This window comes from Daucus carota, chromosome 9 (assembly GCF_001625215.2).
Source record: "Daucus carota subsp. sativus chromosome 9, DH1 v3.0, whole genome shotgun sequence".
Lineage (NCBI taxonomy): Eukaryota > Viridiplantae > Streptophyta > Magnoliopsida > Apiales > Apiaceae > Daucus > Daucus carota.
In genome coordinates this window covers 26,798,305-26,817,555 of record NC_030389.2, presented here as the reverse complement: position 1 = coordinate 26,817,555, position 19,251 = coordinate 26,798,305, and the positions used below count along the sequence as shown (strand labels likewise).

At 32.4% G+C, this 19,251-nt stretch overlaps 1 protein-coding gene across 4 annotated transcripts; it reads right to left on the bottom strand.

Annotated features, from left to right (window-relative positions):
- Positions 1 to 2,888: 2,888 nt before the first annotated feature.
- On the bottom strand, positions 2,889 to 14,423 carry LOC108202863 (uncharacterized). Of its 4 annotated transcripts, none has more exons than XM_017371436.2 (12): positions 14,269 to 14,423; positions 13,550 to 13,714; positions 11,885 to 11,983; positions 10,305 to 10,408; positions 8,002 to 8,813; positions 7,759 to 7,881; positions 7,569 to 7,657; positions 7,284 to 7,484; positions 5,733 to 6,131; positions 5,400 to 5,483; positions 4,412 to 4,627; positions 2,889 to 3,351 (listed from the first exon to the last, which is right to left on the bottom strand). In XM_017371436.2, the coding sequence occupies exons 2-11, from the start codon at positions 13,685 to 13,687 to the stop codon at positions 4,565 to 4,567; spliced, it is 2,112 nt and encodes a 703-aa protein (XP_017226925.1). In that variant the 5' UTR covers positions 13,688 to 13,714; positions 14,269 to 14,423; the 3' UTR covers positions 2,889 to 3,351; positions 4,412 to 4,564. The 4 variants fall into 4 exon arrangements, with proteins under 4 accessions (XP_017226925.1, XP_017226927.1, XP_017226926.1 ...); XM_017371438.2 differs by having other exon boundaries at positions 13,562 to 13,714; positions 14,269 to 14,409; XM_017371437.2 differs by having other exon boundaries at positions 13,550 to 13,734; positions 14,269 to 14,402.
- Positions 14,424 to 19,251: the final 4,828 nt, after the last annotated feature.

Here is a 19,251-nt window from a genome sequence, read left to right as displayed (position 1 = left end):
TTTGTGTTCTTATTAGTTTCTTATATTATGATATAAAAAAAAATGTACATTATTAGATACTATGTACGTATTCTATACATAAAACTACAGAAAACTGAATTATTAAAATATATATAATTAAAATGAGTTTTATACTCCTTTTTTTATTTTTTATTTTATTATAATTTTTGATAAATTACATGTATTCTTGTAAAATATATGATTTTTCCATATATTAACACAAAACATATACACATAACTTAAAAAAATACAGTACACAAATAAAACTATAATATTTACGTCCTGTACTTTTTTATTAAATCTAAAATTAGATTATTAAAATATATATGTTTGTATTCTTATTAGTTTCTCAAAGTCTAAGTACACTAAAAATATGTAAATTTGAAATACTTTGTATTCTATATATAAAATACAGAACACAAATTAATTAAAACATGTAGAGTACTAATTTGAGTTTTATTTATTTAGTTTTGATTCTTCCATATATTAACAAAAAACATATATACATAACTTTAAAAAAGTACAATACACAAACAAAATTAGAATATGTCCTGTATGTTCTATATTATGTACTTTTTAATTAAATCTAATATATGATTATTAAAATTGTATATATAAAATACAGAATACAGAATAATTAAACATATACAGTACTCATATACGTGGCTATTTATTTACGTGTCATAGGTTTAGGTGGTTGTGTGATTTAATTGGCAGTGTTCCTATTTTTATGCCGTAGTCTGACTTTATCATTTTTTCTATTATAAAGAGTTAGGTACTGTTTGGGGTTGCTGTTGCATACAGCAACAGCAGCTTTTTATCGAAAAGCGGTGAAAATCTGTTTGGTAAATCTAAAAGCAGTTTTTCCTAACAGCAGCTTTTAGCTGAAAAGCTGCTTTTAGAAAAAGCAGGTCCTCCCATGCTTTTGGAAAAAGCTGCTTTCAGTTTTTGCAGGAAGCTGTTACAAATTTCATTTTCAAACCTCAGCACAAAAAATATTTTTTGTATATTATAACTTAATATAAGCAAATATCAAAAAAAATACCAAACAGTTATCTGATTTCTACAACAGCACTTTTTCTGATCGCACAGCAATTTCTAACAGCACTCCCAAACAGACCCTTACTAGGTTACCAAATTAGTTGTTCCCCACTGAGAAGCCCCCATATATATATATATATATATATATGGGAGGGTTCTGGTACAAACTTACAAACTTTTTTTGTTCAACATATATATAACTTGAGTTCAACATTTTTTTAACATATCTTGTTGAACATCGACTAAAATAGTGGTGGAGAAGTACATAAACCAATTTTTAAAGGTAAGAATTAAGGTAAACATGTTATATAACTAATATTTATGTTTCTAAACCCTACCCAAACCCTAGAGGTATAGTTTAAACATCTTTTTAGATATATTCAACACAATGATAATTAGTGTTCAACACCCGATGTTGAACCCCAGTTATAAATGTGTTGAAAACGCGATTTATTTATGCGTTGTTTTTAAAAATTGTGATGCTTTTTGAAGAATTTTCAACATAAATACTTTATATAACTAAAGATTAACACGATAGGAGAATAAAAAAAAGTTTGTAAGTTTGTAACTAAAAAAAGTTTTTATTTGATCCTATCCCTATATATATATATATATATATATATATATATATATATATATATATATATATCAACAATCATTTAAATTTTATAATATTAAACTGGTCGCATCAAATTCTTAAGAAAAATTAATCTATTTATAAATCAAAATATTAGAAACTTTACCCGTGCAGGCACGGGTTTTAGGGCTAGTTATATTTAAAACTTAAACTTTTTGCTGGGCCAAAATATAAATGAAAAATAAAAAGATATATTGGCCATCATTATCAATTGCAGCAGTATCAATTGCAGCAGTAGCATCTCTCTTGTAGATTGTGGACATAATCATTTCCACATTAACGGGGGTGTATTTGATTGGGATTTTAATGGATTGTTTTTAGTCTATGGATTTTAATGGATTGTATGAGATTTTGATTTTGTGCGGATTCTTGATGAAATGTCGCAGAGTTAATAGGATTTAAGTACAATGCTTCAAATTCCCATTGAATTTGGTGGGATTTCAAAAAACTTAAAATATACCGAAGAATGCCACAAAATCCATCATTTATGAAATGAAAAAAAATCCATCAGCATTTGAATACCATCAGATTTTAATGGATTTTAAACAATCCCAATTGAATACCATCGGATTTTAAAGCATAATTTAAAATCTCAATTGAATACCACCAGATTTTGTAGCATAATGTAAAATCCCAATTGAATACCTCAAGATTTTAATGGATTTCAAACAATCCCAATCGAATAGCCTTGGATTTTATGAATGCAAGAAAATGCTTTAAAATCCCAATCCAATACACCCTTCTAAGTGTAACAATCCGCAGTCAGCACTAAGAAAAAATGTACTCCCTCTGTTCCTCTCATTTCTTTACAGTTACTATTTTGGGATGTCCCTCTCATTTCTTTACGTTACTATAAATAGTAAGTTTTTCCCATCATTACACCCACTATCTTCCCCTACTATCTCAGAGTATTTAACAATAAAAACTACTATTACACCCACTACTTTCCTCCACTGTCTCAAATCTATTATTAAATATTGTTAGATCCCACCACTTTACCCACTTTTCATCTAACTTTACTCATTTTTTATACATTGTCTTGGTCTCCGTGTCCCCCTCCAATGTAAACAATTGAGGGGGACGGAGGGAGTACAACATTTGAGTTTCAGCACATAAACTTGACAAGGGAACATCACATCATACAGCAATAGAAGACTATCTGCATGTGTGGTGTGCGCCTGTGTAACAGAAGTAGGATAACATTAACACATAGTACAAGCCATCTATGAGTGGTAACATATCACTCTTGAAAGAGGGAATTCAAGATGGAGTAACATTGTAGTACTTCTATAAAGATAAAAATTAAAAAAAAATGGAAAGCACCTATTCCATTTTACTCTCGAAAATTTGTTGTGTTCTATTATATACAACATTAGATTCTACTTTAATAATTGCAATCCAGAAACGGTGCAATGATAACAATTAGAAACAAAGAAATATGGAGAAGTGATCATGTGGAGGATACTCAACTAGAACTGGAGTAACTTAGCAAGGGCACATGGTGGGTTGTAGTAGGATGTACATACTGAAGTGATGCCGAGTACAGATATTATCTAAAAAGTTGTAGAAGATGTCCGAAAATTCAACATGTATCTGACTTTCAGCTATTATCATCTCTTCTTTCCCCTCTACCTTTGCGCATAAGAAATTCTCTATACATTATTTAGCCGTACCTGCAAACAGCAAATTCTTAGTCCCATGTTGCATCAAGCAACTTCAAAATTGGACCCCTGAAGAAAGTAAATGGTTCCAACATCAAATATCTTAATGTCCATAACTGAAGATACAGTATTAACTACAGAACAATTTTATTAAGCTATAATACTGCATGTGCCTAAATATTGCATCTCCTTATATAGAGTAAAACCCTGTGACTTAACCACCAAGAAACTCGTGCTAGAGGAAACAAATTGTTTTTATTGTTTTTCTACTATAATCTAAAATAAATTCCTATTAACTATTTATTTAATATAGCTTCAACCTAGAGATAAAGTCAGTAGATCAGACTAACAACACTTACTCTAGAATCATGATACAATGGAAGAAGAAACATGATGTAAGTTTCTTGTGTCAATGTGCATGCTTGTAACGCTGTAGCAAAGGCCATTTGCACAGAACAGATAACACGAAAACTATCATATTAGCATTAACAATCCAATACAATGACTTCTTCACAAAAATGAGAATGGATTCAACATGTCAAAATTTAGAGGGAATATTTAATTGTACCAGCTTCAATGTTTGACATATCAAAACTTTCTGGAAAGGCTTGTCGGTTTTGTGTTTAAGTTTAGCAGAGAGGAATGAACCAACAGTTTTACTTATCAATATGTTACTATATTTCTTGGAGACATATGAAGACATATTTCTAGAATCATAGATAAAGTCATCTTAAGGTAAAAGATGACTACTTTTAAGCATGCTAAGCAGCCATCAGGCATAAAACTTTGACAAAACCTCACAAATCTTTCCCAAAATTGATTGCAACACCGACTACTTCATACCACATTTTAAGTTATCAAAACTGCTACTTATGTAGCCAAACTAACAAAAAAGTGCCACGGTAAGTAAAATCTAGTAATCTACTAATGTATAAAAGAAACTTTTGTGCACAAAAATAGCCCATAAGTTGACTTAATTTTAGAAAACATGAATAACTACCTAATTAATACTAGAGCATCATTGTCAACCGTGCTAACATTACAGTGAATTTCAAAACAACTGGACAGTTACCTTGAAATAAAGTAGTTAGATTCTGCAGGAGATAAGGGAGGGCGACTCTCTATCCCATGTAAGCATTTTGGTATCTAATTTTCCTAATATAAAAGTACAAAAGAACGTTATTGTCACATGATTCAAAATTGGTATCCCAAGCTCAACCCCTGGTCATCCATGGGAAACAGAGGAACCATCACCAGCTCGTGCTGCCGAACTCCTATTTCTGATCAACTGATTCATGCATCAAAAACAAGCGTCATAATATGGAAGAGGAATCAGGACACATAATAAAGATATAATGGTTTTGAGTTACGGAGATAAACTACAATTAAAAGTTTTCACATGACAGTTGTAATCCTCACATACTAGTAACCAGAATACCCTCTAAATACTTGTAAAACTTGAGCATCATCAATTCATCTAGGTCTATTAGCTATGTTTTATGGATCAGGGTAGTAAGGTAGTAAACATATAGAACGTAAAGCTGATGTAAATTACTATGTCTACTATAAAATGGCAATAATATGAGGCAGGGTTGGAAGAGAATGGAGGCAAAATATGAAGCACATGTCTAGAAATGGAGATAAGAGAAAAGCATTCTGAGGGATATAAAGAGCCATCAACCTATAAGAATGAGAGAATTATATCAAAACTAATACAAGGAAACTCTGACAAGAGACTATACATCGTATTGCCTAGACAAAATTCCTTCTAACCTCGAACAGTAAATAATATCCAAGCGATCCAACAAATATATGAACTGTAGGTTTTGAGCCAATTGTCACTATATAGTCTTAGAAAAGAAAAAGAACTTGTACATGTGCACCCTACTAGCATGATTTACACACTTGGAATGGTACAAAGATTAGAATAAATATATGAGCTAGTAAATAAATGAATTAACACATGTTACAAATATCATAATGTATATCAGCATATTAGTTTTTAGTGCAATTCTCATTAAAGAAAGTCAACAGCACTTGTGCTATTTACTAATCAGAACCTTGTAGAAATATTTCTTTCGGAGTTTGATAGCAGTTTGAACACATCTCTTGACCCTGATCTTCAGCATGTTATCATTAAATATCTGTACCACAATTGAGACAAATTATTGCTAAAGCAACCGCAGATGGGGTATGTAGAACAGAACTGCAAACAAAATGTACTACATAGATATTTCAAATAAAAAGAATACATAACAAGCATGTATGTATTCGAAACTAAGTTGGCTATAAGAAGCTAATTACTGAAAGCATAATACAAAGGGAACAGCACATAACATGCACCAAGCAGGTTGCTTGTACTTTAAGCTGTAACTCTGTTAAGATTACCCTACCTTAATCAAATCATCGATTGAGTGGGTTTCTCTGATGATCTTTTGTCTGTTCAGTATTAGAATTGCTGCGACACAGAAAACTGGTAATTCATCGTCACCATTTTTTGTTGAAGAAATAATAGTGCAGATTTGGAACTGATCATTTTTTGACCACAAGTTCTTTGTCAACCCACAAAAGGGATGTGTTGGCACAGTTTTTATTCCGTTTTCTAAAATTGATTGTTCTAGACTTTTAGGTTTCATGTGTGATCTCCCCTTGGAGCTGCAATTGTGATGCTCGCTACTTTCCTTTACTGTATCTGCAACTGATTCTCTGTGAATTTGTATAGTTAACAATTTCGGGCAAGACTCGTTCAAATGACATGCTAATGATTCATCAAAATCAGCAGCCCACATCATCTGCAGAGAGAGAAAAACATCAATGATAATCTTTTGTGAACCGAAAAAAAAAAATAGACAAACAAAGAATTAGCTCGCTGTGTTTTTTTTGCTATACCACTATGATGGATCTCTAGTCTTGAAATTGAATGTCACACTTGCACATTCTTATATTCAAGTGTGTGCACCCAAAGAAATGTGTTAATCAACTGAACTCTGTTGACAGATTTCTATTAGTATAATCTAACAACAAATTATATGCAAGTAAGATTATAAAACTTATTAAATTATACTGTAAACTTTTTGAATAATATATAACTCAAATAAAAAGCAGTAACAATTTAAATACTATTACATAACCTTTTTAAATATTTAGACTTGTGCTTTGTGTGGGCTACAACAGACAATAGTGCATTCGAATCCCATCAACCACATATTTATGATCACAAATTTGTTCCATGTAATTAAGATTATAACTATAAGATAGCAATATTTAAATCATTGTTGAAATTCTATGCTATTGTTTACACTAAAATTCAAATAAAATTATAATTTTATTAACTTTATATATAATCATATAGGTCAAAGTGTAAAGGATACAACTTATTATCATAATCAATTAGATGAATGTAATGGAAAGGAAATTAATGGCTTCAAAGGGATTTGGCTTCAAGTTTTTATATTAAAAACAGATTAAATTTGTTTGGGAGCACACAAATATAACACATTTCAAGTGTGCTCCCCAAAGAAATATATTCAAGTTTCAGAAGTGTATTGTTGCAAGTGACATGTTTACCAAAGTGCAGGTATACATGATACAACTCGCTCTAAGTGATCCCTACCCAAATACCCCCTCCGTCCCACCTAATTCTTCAAAAAAGGGTTGGTCACAGCAGACAAGAAAAGAAAATGGGATAATCTAGTGGATCCTACCAAATTTAACAAAAAAACATTTACGATGTTCATAAAAACTAGCATTTATTATTCCCATTTATCATTTTCTTATACATCTTCCACTCCAAGGGAAACTCATTAGGGACAAAAGAATTCAGTTCAAAATAAAAATGAAAAATGTGGCCCCTAGCCCCACAAGTCCAAGTATATGATGCAAGTGTGCAATATAGCTGACTAGCCAAGTAGTATAATATACAAAAAAAATTTATGAGCACAAACCTCCCACATACAAAGAGCCTCATTAAAAGATATCTCCCGTCGGAAAAGTACTAGCAGCATCCGGAACGCAAAGTGAAGGTTCTCTGCACCTATATGTGATAGATGAGCAAACATCTCTTTATCTGCGACTTCTAAGATATGCCACAATGCTTGCAACTGCTTTATCACACCAGTTGGTCCATCCATCTGGAAGTTTTCACGCTGAATAGGTAAAATGAAAGAGATCAGCTTGATAAAAACAGTAATGCAATCAAAGTATTTATTAGAAATTTCATTTATAATTACCATTCTCCTAAGAAGCATTTCGAAGCACCAAAATGCATCAGCATCATCCTCGAAGAGCACTACAAAGGGCGAGAGCAAATCACTCATCCCTAGTTAAAACGCTTAGTGAAGTTAATAACATATCTAAGATGAGTTTCAAGCAAATGACAAGAGAAACAGGTCACGTGAGTTAAGTGCTAAGCGCCACAACCTTGACAATAACCTGTCGCAGGATCAACCCACGCATAAACAGCAAGTATATCTGCCATTCTAGCTAAATTTTTTGTGTCCTCGTAGAACTCCAGGTGACTATCCGTGCGTACCACATCAACAACTATACACGGGCATCAGTGCAAAGAAAATAAAACAAAATTAGACAAGAACATATGGATATTAGTATATTTATGGCGTAAAATATTTTTCTCAGCTTCAAACTAAAGTAATATTTAATTACCAATTTGGTGCAGTGTCCATAGCCATTCTGATACTTTTTCTTCGTCAGCAGCACCTCCCTGAGAAGTGGTTGCATTTGTATCTGCCACATCAGAGGCACCTGAGACTCTTAGTCTGTTTACTATTTCTGCTTCATATAGTGAATCGCTAAACCTTGATATTGATTCACAGACATCAGGGTGAGCCATTTCAATTTCAGACTGGTCCCCATGTTGCATGTCACTAGATGATGATTTTTTGGATTCCATAATTAAATCAACATTGTTATTTATTTGGAAATTGTACACATGATCATCTTCAAATCTCAACTTACGCCTGCCAGAAATTCTATCATCGTGTGACCGAGGTACCTTTTCATTGTTGCTGCTCTTCTCAAACAAATTTGTGACAGGTAAAGGTGGAAAATCACTATAGCTTTCAGCTACAAATAAGGAACCATGCTCTGCACTTCCTGGTTTTATTGAACTGCAGTTGCATGAACTGGAAGAAGGTATATAGCAAGAAGATTCAAATGGTGCACCATCTGTGCTTTCTCTCATATCTGAAAGGTCTACTGAATCACTAGAGCTTTCTCTAGGGCAAGCATGTGAAGTATCTGTACAATTATAATCTGAATCACAGTAAGTTTCTATTTTTTCTATATTATTATTATTGGAAGCCCTTCTACTGCTGACATCAGCTTCACTCGTCCCATCTTCTTTAGACATTGTTCTCATATCCATGACTTTGGACCCCACAGCATAGGCAAGTGATCCAGTCCCGATGCTTGAATGCATCATCTGGCATTGCTTGACAAGATCCTTGTACCGTTCCCTGTAAGATATAAAATAAAAAATCATTCAGCAGATGACAAGGATAAAATGAGAACATAACGATGTCATGATAAATAGATAAGAATTTGTTCAGGGAGCTTATTGCAACGTCCATGTAAGATTTAAACAGAAAAATGTTTTCAGATGCTTAACCAATTCATGTGAACAATACAGACAGGGAATACATAGCAAGAGAAACACTATCGGTACTTGTATGTGATTGAAATGCATCGAAACATTTTTAACGAGTACAGAAATAGTATAAATATATCGTGGACCTAGTCCAGGCACTGAGTTCGGCCTTTCCATAGATATAGCACATAATTAGACATGTACATGGTGCACAAGGTCATTAATATGAATATGACTCACGTTTCATATACATATTTTTATTATACATTCTAAAATTTCTGGTTGCATCAGATACGATATGGTTCATTAAGTAAAAACTGCAAATCATTCACACTTCCTACTGATGATCTGACATCACCAAGTGCAGTAATCGGGAGTACAAAATATTTCCTAGAAGATGGACAATACCTTGTCCAGATTCCCCATGTTAATAGTAAAAACTAATAGTTAAACTGCTCTATGCATTATGACAAGAAATTGCTTGGGCAATACCAGTGTTTTCATTATCTAGATATGACTGCAGTCCAGACAGTTCTTAAGTCTTACTAATATTCAAATTGTTAATTGAAAACAATTGCATATACCACATCCATTCCTAATCGAGTAATTATTAAATGACAATAATGAGAAACACCCTCCTAGAGGTTTGAAACAATGTGAACTGTTAGAAAATCTACCGAAATTATATTTTAGATGCACTGCCAAAATTATCAGAGTATCAGATTCTCAGTCGCAGATGTCTTCTGAAAAGCAAAAGAATATATAATAGCCGTGTAAAATGCATAGTAAACAAATTATCAAATATATTTGTAAAAGCAACCAAGGATCAGTGTAAGCAGTTTGTTTATTAATAGAATAAGTGAAACCCCAAAAGCAATGTACCGCAAGAACTTTATTGCTAAACTTAAACTAACATCTTTCCAGAGTTGGAATCTACTATTTAGCAAAAAAAACAATAAAGTGCCTCCAATAGTATGCTTAAGGTGAAAACAATGCCTCATCTTATTTAGCAAAAAAAAAAAAAACATCTCCACATTCATGTGGAGCACAAAATGAAGTGACTCCAATAGTATACTTAAGGCGAATCATCTCAACTCTTTTTCCATAGTAGAGAAGATATCTCAAAAGAAGATGCATGCACATATTTGAAAAAAAAAAAATCCTTGATCTTTGATTGCTGCTGACTTAGGATCTACTATTCTTCTTAAATTGAGTGATGTGGCACTAAGCAATTATTTAATACCAATAGGAACGGACAAACAAGCTGAGAGAACATACAGTGACATATTTACACGTGGATCTGTAGACAGACTCAGCAATCACAAATAAGATATCCGTGTGAATAGCAATAGATATTTACCTCCTTGCAATCCTCAATTGCTTCCTATACTCTGTTGTGCTGCTTAAAGTGTAACATCCCAGGAGAAACTCCCAGACTTCAGCCCTTATAGTTGGATCAACACCCTACCATAAGAATGAATGAGAAATTTAATATTACAAATAAGTTTTGATCTCATAACGAAAAATTTAAGTGGAAATAAATGCAGCTCAAAAGTCATGCATCATAATATGCAGTAATGAACAGAATCTTTAAGAGGTAAGTGTTAAAAGAGTAAGATCAACCTAATGGCTTTTACAACACCTTAAGCTCTAGGGAGGGTTGGTCATCAAAATTGTATCAGAACATAAGTGTAAGTGGTAACATGCTCTAGGGAATGTTTGGGCAGGATTGATCACTAAAGATAAGCTGACTATAACAAGTTAAATCATAAAACTCTATCATACTAGCCATCCTCTTCTTATATTCTGTTTTATAGCTGCCCACCTCATTTGATTTATAAATTATAACTAACATATGGTATATCTCAAGGGCTTCCAAAAGTTCATGTCCAACTCCTGTGGAGCCCCATTTGACAATTATGGATCCTTTCCACTCGTGCCAATTTTATTTTATTTCAAACAAAGGAGAATGATAAGACAAAGGAATTGATAGTTTTTATCTGGATATATATTATATTATCGGATGCCTTTCCACCCATAGAGATGGACCCTCAAAACTCAATCAAGGTGTTAGAAACTGCAGACTATTCGTACTATATATTAGTAATAGTAAGGCTAGTTATGTCATTTCAGTATTTCAGGAATAGTTAAAGAAACATAGCACTATAAATAGTTGTAGAGTCTTGTAATTCAGTTATATTGAATACATGCAATGGAATAATTTCCACCGATTCCCTTTCTCTTTGTAACTGACTCTGTCTCTCTCTGTAGTCTGTAGGGTTCTTAACCCCGTTCTATCTCTCTAAGCTCTGTTTCTCTCTAATTCTCTCTACAACCCTGTTCTTACTCTATTTCTTGGTTAAGTTCTGCCTTAACCTCTCTGATTTCTACCTGTTCTCTACCATATCTATCATACTCTATTTTTGCACTTAAACCTATATAAGAAAAAAAAACAAAACATTCAGAAAACTTATTCAAGGAACCTCCAGTTCCTGACACAAGGTGATAGATTCATCATATAATTCATAGTGTAGAAATGAAATGTTACAATCTCGAATGTAGAGGATAACCCTAATGTAGAAAATATAAATTGTCTGACCAAATATGCAGATATCTCTTGAAATAACAGATTATTTTCATTTACCAATGAAGTCTATAAATAGGGAGATAATTGGTAGCTCACGCATACAGTTCCACCTTCCATTTAGATGAAAAGGAGCTCTTTGTACAAAATACAATGTGCATTTTACTTCTAATGTTGAGCTCCAAATAAGCCTAGATTATTGTGATACTAAAAAGATAAGTTCTGATCCTGTAGAGAGGTTGATATCAAATGATATTGATATGAAATTTGGCACTTGAAGTTTAAACGGAATTATAGAAATCTAAATTACTATACACAAGTATTGGGTTTAAAATTGTAAAGTATATGTGTCTTACTCCAAGCACAATCGACTTCAATGCTTTCTGAAAACCAAAAATCTTCCCGTCATCATCAAAGGTTGCATGCCACTTTTCTGGTTTAAGCATCTTGTTGATCTGCACAACGAAGAGAACATATATATATTGTAAACAGATATGAGGCAAAAAAAGGAGGAGTATGAAAGAAAGATTTATTGATGTGATTTGATACTACTGGCTATGACTATACCAAACTACTTAACTACTACAATCTTAATTTTAAAAAAAATTGTTCCAGCACTAGTTGACTGATATAGGTGAAATAATCTGCAAAGGGTCAATTTCTAGATTTTCAGGATAAAAGTCATGCGAATCAGACTTGTGCACAAATACTAGTTAGCTTTGTTGCCACAAATCACAGAAATATAATAGTCACTTAGTCAATAGCGCTATAACTGTCATTTGTTGACCTCGTTAATAGACTTTAAAGTAAAAACAGCCGGCATAGGGAACAGTAGAGGATCACTAACAGTTTATTCTCCTATTGAATATAAATGAAAGATCAATTATAGGAAAAATGTAAAGATAATACCAGGTATATGTAGTATTTTTAAAGCTAAATGATATCAATGGCATTGTACTCTAGTCTAGACAAATGTGTGAGCAATTATTATATCTATTGTAGTTGACCTTTACCCCAAAAGAGGAAGGAAAGAAAGGTATACTAATAGTTGAAAAGGTAACTATAAAGAAAACCACTGCCTTATCTTCCTAGCATGTGGTTGTGAGGGAAAAAAGACAAAGAAATTAAAAAAAAAAAAACTTTTTAAAAACCTATTAATTTAAAATATTTAAATAGAAGTACTGATATGCTAGCATCTTACACATTTCAATGAAGTGTATGGCTCCCAGTAAAACGAATCAGAATGATTGAACTAAATCCAACAAGATTTTTTTAGTTGTGTTTTCTTCCCAGGACTATGATGTGCGAATGTTTACTTCTAACACTCATTCTATCATACTTGATCCTTCAAAATAATCCAATGGATTATGACCGCTTATGCTTGACCTACACCAACAATTAGTGAAGCCTATTCTAGAATACTCTACCAATTGGGCTTCCAAAGCTTTCTATTAGTTTCTTTAAACTTTGTCATCGCTTGTCCTGCATGCCTTTCTACTTAAAATAGAGAGATTATGTGGTCCTATTAGTCTTTGGGTATTGTAAATCCCAATGAAATGACTCAAAGGTGATTATATTTACTCATTTACGCTTCAATATTAATTTTAGAATATCATAAGATTGAATTGGTAAATAGTTGAGGTATTAGTATGAGTTTTTAGTATACAGTAAGATCCTTTGGTATAGTTTCATGTCTATTTTATTTCATCTGGTTCATGAGCTAAGTTCTATATATACAAATACATTACATGTATTATCATCACATAATAACCCTTAACCAATGCAACTGATCTGATCATGAATATCCAACCAGTAGATAGAGAGAAAGCAACGAATGCCTGCATTTATAAACTGATTGGCATAAATCAATTTAAACATATTGCTATCTATGCTATGTCTAGGTCATATTTCAGCAAAAAGTGGAATTCCAGCCACAAGGATAATACAAACTCACTTCAAGGCATAGTATGAATACTTGTAGCATCAAATTTTTGTAGACAAAAGTTTGATAGAAGTCTTACAGCTGTCACAACCTGTAAAGGTAACTGGTGAAGACAAGGAGGCTCCCCAATGTCGCGAACAATAGAACTGACTTTGAGAAGATTCACTGTCCGACCTTTTCCACACATCCATTGTTTACTGTCTCCCTCAAAAGACATCACTCAGTTGTACCGCCTCCCTTGAGCCTGATTTATTACATCTCTTACTTTTAACAAATCACATCCAAATAAAACTACTAATTCAGGGAAATCTTATATAACTCCATCAGATAAGTGTTTCCGGCAAGAAAAAAAAAATGATAATAAGCCTTAAAAGACCAAACAGTTCAGCATCTACTCATATTATTAATTATTAATTAGTTACACATCAGATTCTATTAAATAAATCGTCCCAATTCACGCAACACAAAGGTAACACACACATTCTAATCAGGAATGCAAATATATTTTGATAAAATATATCTGCTTATCTGTAAAAGATTATAATCAAGTACTTAATTCACAGAAAATTGAACAATTAAGTATCCCAATAAGTTGAGTAATCAATCGAAACATACATGTATGTATTCAAAACATATCCAGCTAAAACCAGGAGATTGTGATAACAAAATTTGATCAATCGATTACTGTGCTTCGAGAATCTAGTTAAACAATCAAAATAAACTGGCACTGATACAGACATATATATAAATATATATACACACACAGAGAGAGATAGAGCGCGAGAGAGAGAGAGAGACCTGAAAACTGTGGTGAAGTTACAAGTGCAGAGATCTCGGAAAAAGAGATCGGATCATCGTCAGACCGGGGGCCGTTCTTCGATTTGTACCGTTTTTCCCCACAACTTGGTTTTCTTCCTTATTCTCTGATATTTATTACACGAACCGGAGTGGCCAATTTTTTATTACCGTAAAATGTCTTGATAAATATCTATACTATGTGGGCGTTTGGGTAAGCTTAAAATAAGTGCTTTTTGCTTAAAATAAATAAGTGGAGCAGAAGTTAGAAGTAAATTAAGACTTATAAGTGGTTAAAGTGTTTGGCAAATAAGCAGAAGTCCTGAAACAAAAGCTAGCATTCCTAGCTTTTTATAAGTGCTTCTTGACTTCTTACACAAACGGTACGAATAAGTGCTAATAACTTATAATCCAGAAGCTGGGCTTTTAAGCCCTCCCCAAACACCCCCTATACTATAATAAGCCAACATGGGTATAATTTGTAATCCAAGATTTTAGTTATATTTTTTGGTTTGGTACTCTCCTTTTGGTACTACAACTCTACAAATGTGGAGTCTATTAGTATTACATTGTTAAACAGTTTCAAATACTAAAAACACTCATAACAATACATTATCATATAATATTTCATCAAAAAAATTATAATGATGTTATAAATAAAATTATAAATATACAATTTTGAATATCTTTTTTTAACAACCACCTTCATATAACTCTTTTTAATTTTAACGTGTTCTATTTCAAGATAAACACGAACCATTATATAACCCCTTCTAACTCTAATCTTAAAAGTTATTGTCGTCAAAAAAACCAAGATTACAAAATTACGTTGAAATTCGATTGATTAGATTACTTAATCTTTCAAAGGTATTATACGATCGGTTATGTTTGGAAAAGATTTGAATTTTCTGATTTTTTTTTTTTAATTTTTAAATCTACGTGTACTAAATTCGGATTAAATGTACTAAAATCCTCATATGAAAATATAGTCAGTTGAATAATATAATTTAATTAAAACTCAATCCATTAATACTAAAATATTAATAAAATAAATTACGAACTATATATACGCCCGTGCTTCGCACGGGTTAAAGGCTAGTAATATATAATATTAGATATAACTAAAAATAAAATCTACATTATTATATTATATGATTCTTTTAAATTCGTATTTCATAAACTTTTCTCTATAAAAAAAATACTTACAATACAAAGTTGTAAGCAAATCTTTAATTTAAACAAACCTAAAGCAATTCATTAAATATTATATGGCACATATAATGACCTATAGTATTTTAAAATTATATATACAGGCACTTGCTCAAATGAGAACTTTCTTAAAATAAGAACCGTGAGAACTTTTTTAATTTATCAAAATCTCATTTATTTGAAGGATCCCGCCAGGGGCACTTTCACAAAAAATGTATATCATTAAGGTCTCCACCTAGCTAGCCAAAAAATTAAAAAAAAAAAACATTGATGACGTGGCAGTGGACTTTTTTATTTGAATTTTTTTTGACTAGTTAGGGAGAGACTAGTTTTATATACATTTTTGATATTGGGTTCCCACTAGTTTGATGTTTAGATTAGCCAAAATATGATAAATTAAGGAAGTTTTCACGGTTCCATTTTAAGAAGTTCTCACTAGAGTAACCCTCTCTATATATATATATATATATATATATATATATATATATATATATATATATATATAAGGAGATGATCAAATACAAACCAAGCTTAGTCTAAAAACTAAAAACGATCACTAATTATTTAAATATAATCACTAAACAAACCCAACCCCTCACTGCAATCAGCCACCCACCTCTGCAACCAGCCATCCTAACACTGTAACCATACCACAACCCACCCATGCTGCTGAAATCATCACCACCGCCACCTCGCTGCCACCCACCGCCGCCCCAACCCCAACCCTCACCTTTTCGCTGCTTCTTCTCATTTTCTTTCTCCAAAATCTCAGAACCATTAACTCTTAACTACTGAATCGAAAAGTCCTGATTGTCACGATAACAGCTAGATTAGCCGTCCAATTTGCCGTTGCCAGAGCTCTGCCTCGAGATTTGCATCTGACATATGCTGATAATCAGTATAGATGCGGTGCCGTGACGGTGATTGAGATGGCGATGATACTGTGGTGTTATGATGGTGGTGGGAAAGACTCAGGCATAAAGATTCTGGTAGCAGATGTGAGGTAGCTTGTATTGTTAATGATATATACAATGATATATTGATAGGTTTTAGTGATTGATACTGTATAAATTGGTGATTTTTGCAGCATATACTAGTAATGTTCGCAATATGAATTAGTGATTGGTGGCTGAATCTGGGAATTATATCTCAGAGTTAATGGTGGTAACCGAAACTCATGACAATGATTGAAGGAAGGCTAAGCTGGGGCTGGGTGGAGATGGAGCAATATTCAGTGATTGTACGTTTGTGAATATGAACAGCGTTTGTGAAGATGAACAGTATAGGGTAAATGTGTCCTGTAACTGTAACATATGTATATGTTGTATGTATATGTTTATTAATTGTTATTTTGTAGCGTTATATTTATATTGGGGTTTAATTTTGGTTTGTAGTTGGTAGTGGACTGGGCTATGTTGTTGGATCGGGCATGTTTGTAGTTTTTAGATTAATTTAGTTTATATATATATATATATATATATATATATATATATATATATATAGAGAGAGAGAGAGAGAGAGAGTTCTACTCTAATAGAAACCAAATTAGCCTAAAAACAAAAAACCAGTTTCTGGACAGATTTTTATCACTATTTTTAACTACAGAAATCACTAATTTGTACATAACATATCACTAATTTATATATAGCATATCTCGTGGATATAAATATATACACACATATATGCAACGTATATGACCATCATCTTCACCCAAATCGTAATAATGGACCTCTTACCGCCATTACCAGACGTTTCCATGACTTGCCATCATTGTCTATCATCACCAATAGTCACATACACTTTCCACCATAACTTACAAAACTAACGACTACTTACCATCATCATACAACTTCTCTTTCGGCTTCCTACCGTCAAAAACCTTCCTACGGATGAAATTGATCATCTATAATCGATTATCAATAGTTTAGATAAGTTGATTTTCTCAATTTTGATAATAAAAATCGCTGTTTACATACTGTATAAAAACAGTGATCAGTGCAGTATAAATTAGTGATACCCGTAGTTATAAATAGTGGTAGGGAAACTGGTTTCTAGTTTTTATTTTAAGAGTGGTTTCTATTTGATCATGAGCCTATATATATATATATATATATATATATATATATATATATATATATATATATATATGCGCGCGCGCAAGAATCAAAAAGAAATCGATGTTATTTTAAAAAATTAGAAACCGCTCACATTATCATTGTTGATAATTATTATCACTCGTTTATACATTTTTTTATCATTGTTATACAGTAAAACAATTAAAAAAAATTGAATAACTAGACAAATTTATTTATATATGCTGTTGGTGGTTGATTATTGGTGATCAATTATAGTTGTCGGGATGTCGTGATAATAGCATGGGACAAGAAAAAATGTGTGGTGGTAGATAGTTAAAAGTAGTTGCAAGTTACGGTGGCAAACAACGATAAGTCAATCATGATTACAGATGACGGCGACAGTTGTAAAGGGGTTAAATGAGTTCAAGAGGTTCATCAATGAAGTATGAGATTAGTGAAAATGATGATATACTTTCTATACATGTATCTTTATAAATCTATATCTATAATATTTTTTATACAAAAAATATTGTTTTTGATATACGAACAAGTGATTTTTACAACTAAAAACGGTGATAAAAAATTGGTCGGAGAATAGTTTCTAGTTTAAACTAATTTGATTTTTAGTTAAGTAAGCCCTTATATATTTAATATTTAATATGTCGTCCCAATAATTTTATTTTTACGTGGGGAGAATTCGCCGTGATGTTTCCCAAAAAGTATTTTCCAAACAACAGGATCACTCGAATTACAAATGAATAAATCAATTTCATTGAATGGAAAACAAGTCTTTTGAATTTTTAATTGTTTCAAAAATCTTCTATCACAAGGCTTCCACCAAGAAACTAATAAATAGAGACTCTACGTGCTTTAGATGATTCAGCCACTACTTTGTTGGAATCTATGTGTCAAGACAAGTTCATGGAAAAAGACGAGGATCAAGATTGTTAGTTCTTCAAAGAGTTAGCGAGAAAGAATAGGATGTCAGAGTTAACCAGAAAATTCAAAAAGTCAATTAAGGGTCTGTTTGGGAGTGCTGTTAAAAATTGCTGTACTGTCAGAAAAAGTGCTGGTAAAATAAGTGTTGTTGTAGAAATCAGATAACTGTTTGGTAATTTTTTGATATTTACTTATTTTGAGTTATAATATAAAAAATAATAATGATTTTGGTGAGGTTTTATAATGAAATCTATAACAGCATTCTGCAAAAGTTGAAAAGCAGCTTTTTCTAAAAGCATGGGAGGACCTGCTTTTTCTAACAGCAGCTTTTCAGCTAAAAACTGCTGTTCGGGAAAGCTGCTTTTAGATTTACCAAACAGTTTTTCACCTGCTTTTCAGCAAAAAGCTGTTGTTGCTGTCTGCAAAAGCAACCTCAAACGGTACCAAATTTGATTAGAAATGTCGTGGCAACCGATGCCAAATTTGTCATCCTTACTAGAAAACTCGAAGTTTTGAAAACTAGCAAGCCTCCCTCATATATGTCTATAGACCCGAACTACAATTTTTTTTCCCGCACCCCAATCATCTCACGAATTAAAACAAGTGAAAGTGATACACAATCAAAATTCAAGAAATGATCCATTCACCCTTAGTTATAATCCAGGTCAAAAGAATCACCCAAATTTTTCACAGAATCAAGGCCCAACTTGTCAAGCCCCTCAACCTGATTTTCAACAAAAGCTCAACCCATACTAGCTCTTTC

Coding starts and splice junctions, on each gene's coding strand:
- LOC108202863 (XM_017371436.2), bottom strand. CDS start 13,687: ATGTCTTTTGAGGGAGACAGTAAACAATGGATGTGTGGAAAAGGTCGG. Junction 8,814..10,304: donor CAATTGAGGATTGCAAGGAG/GTAAATATCTAT, acceptor TATATCTTACAG/GGAACGGTACAAGGATCTTG. Junction 5,484..5,732: donor CAATCGATGATTTGATTAAG/GTAGGGTAATCT, acceptor ATTGTGGTACAG/ATATTTAATGATAACATGCT.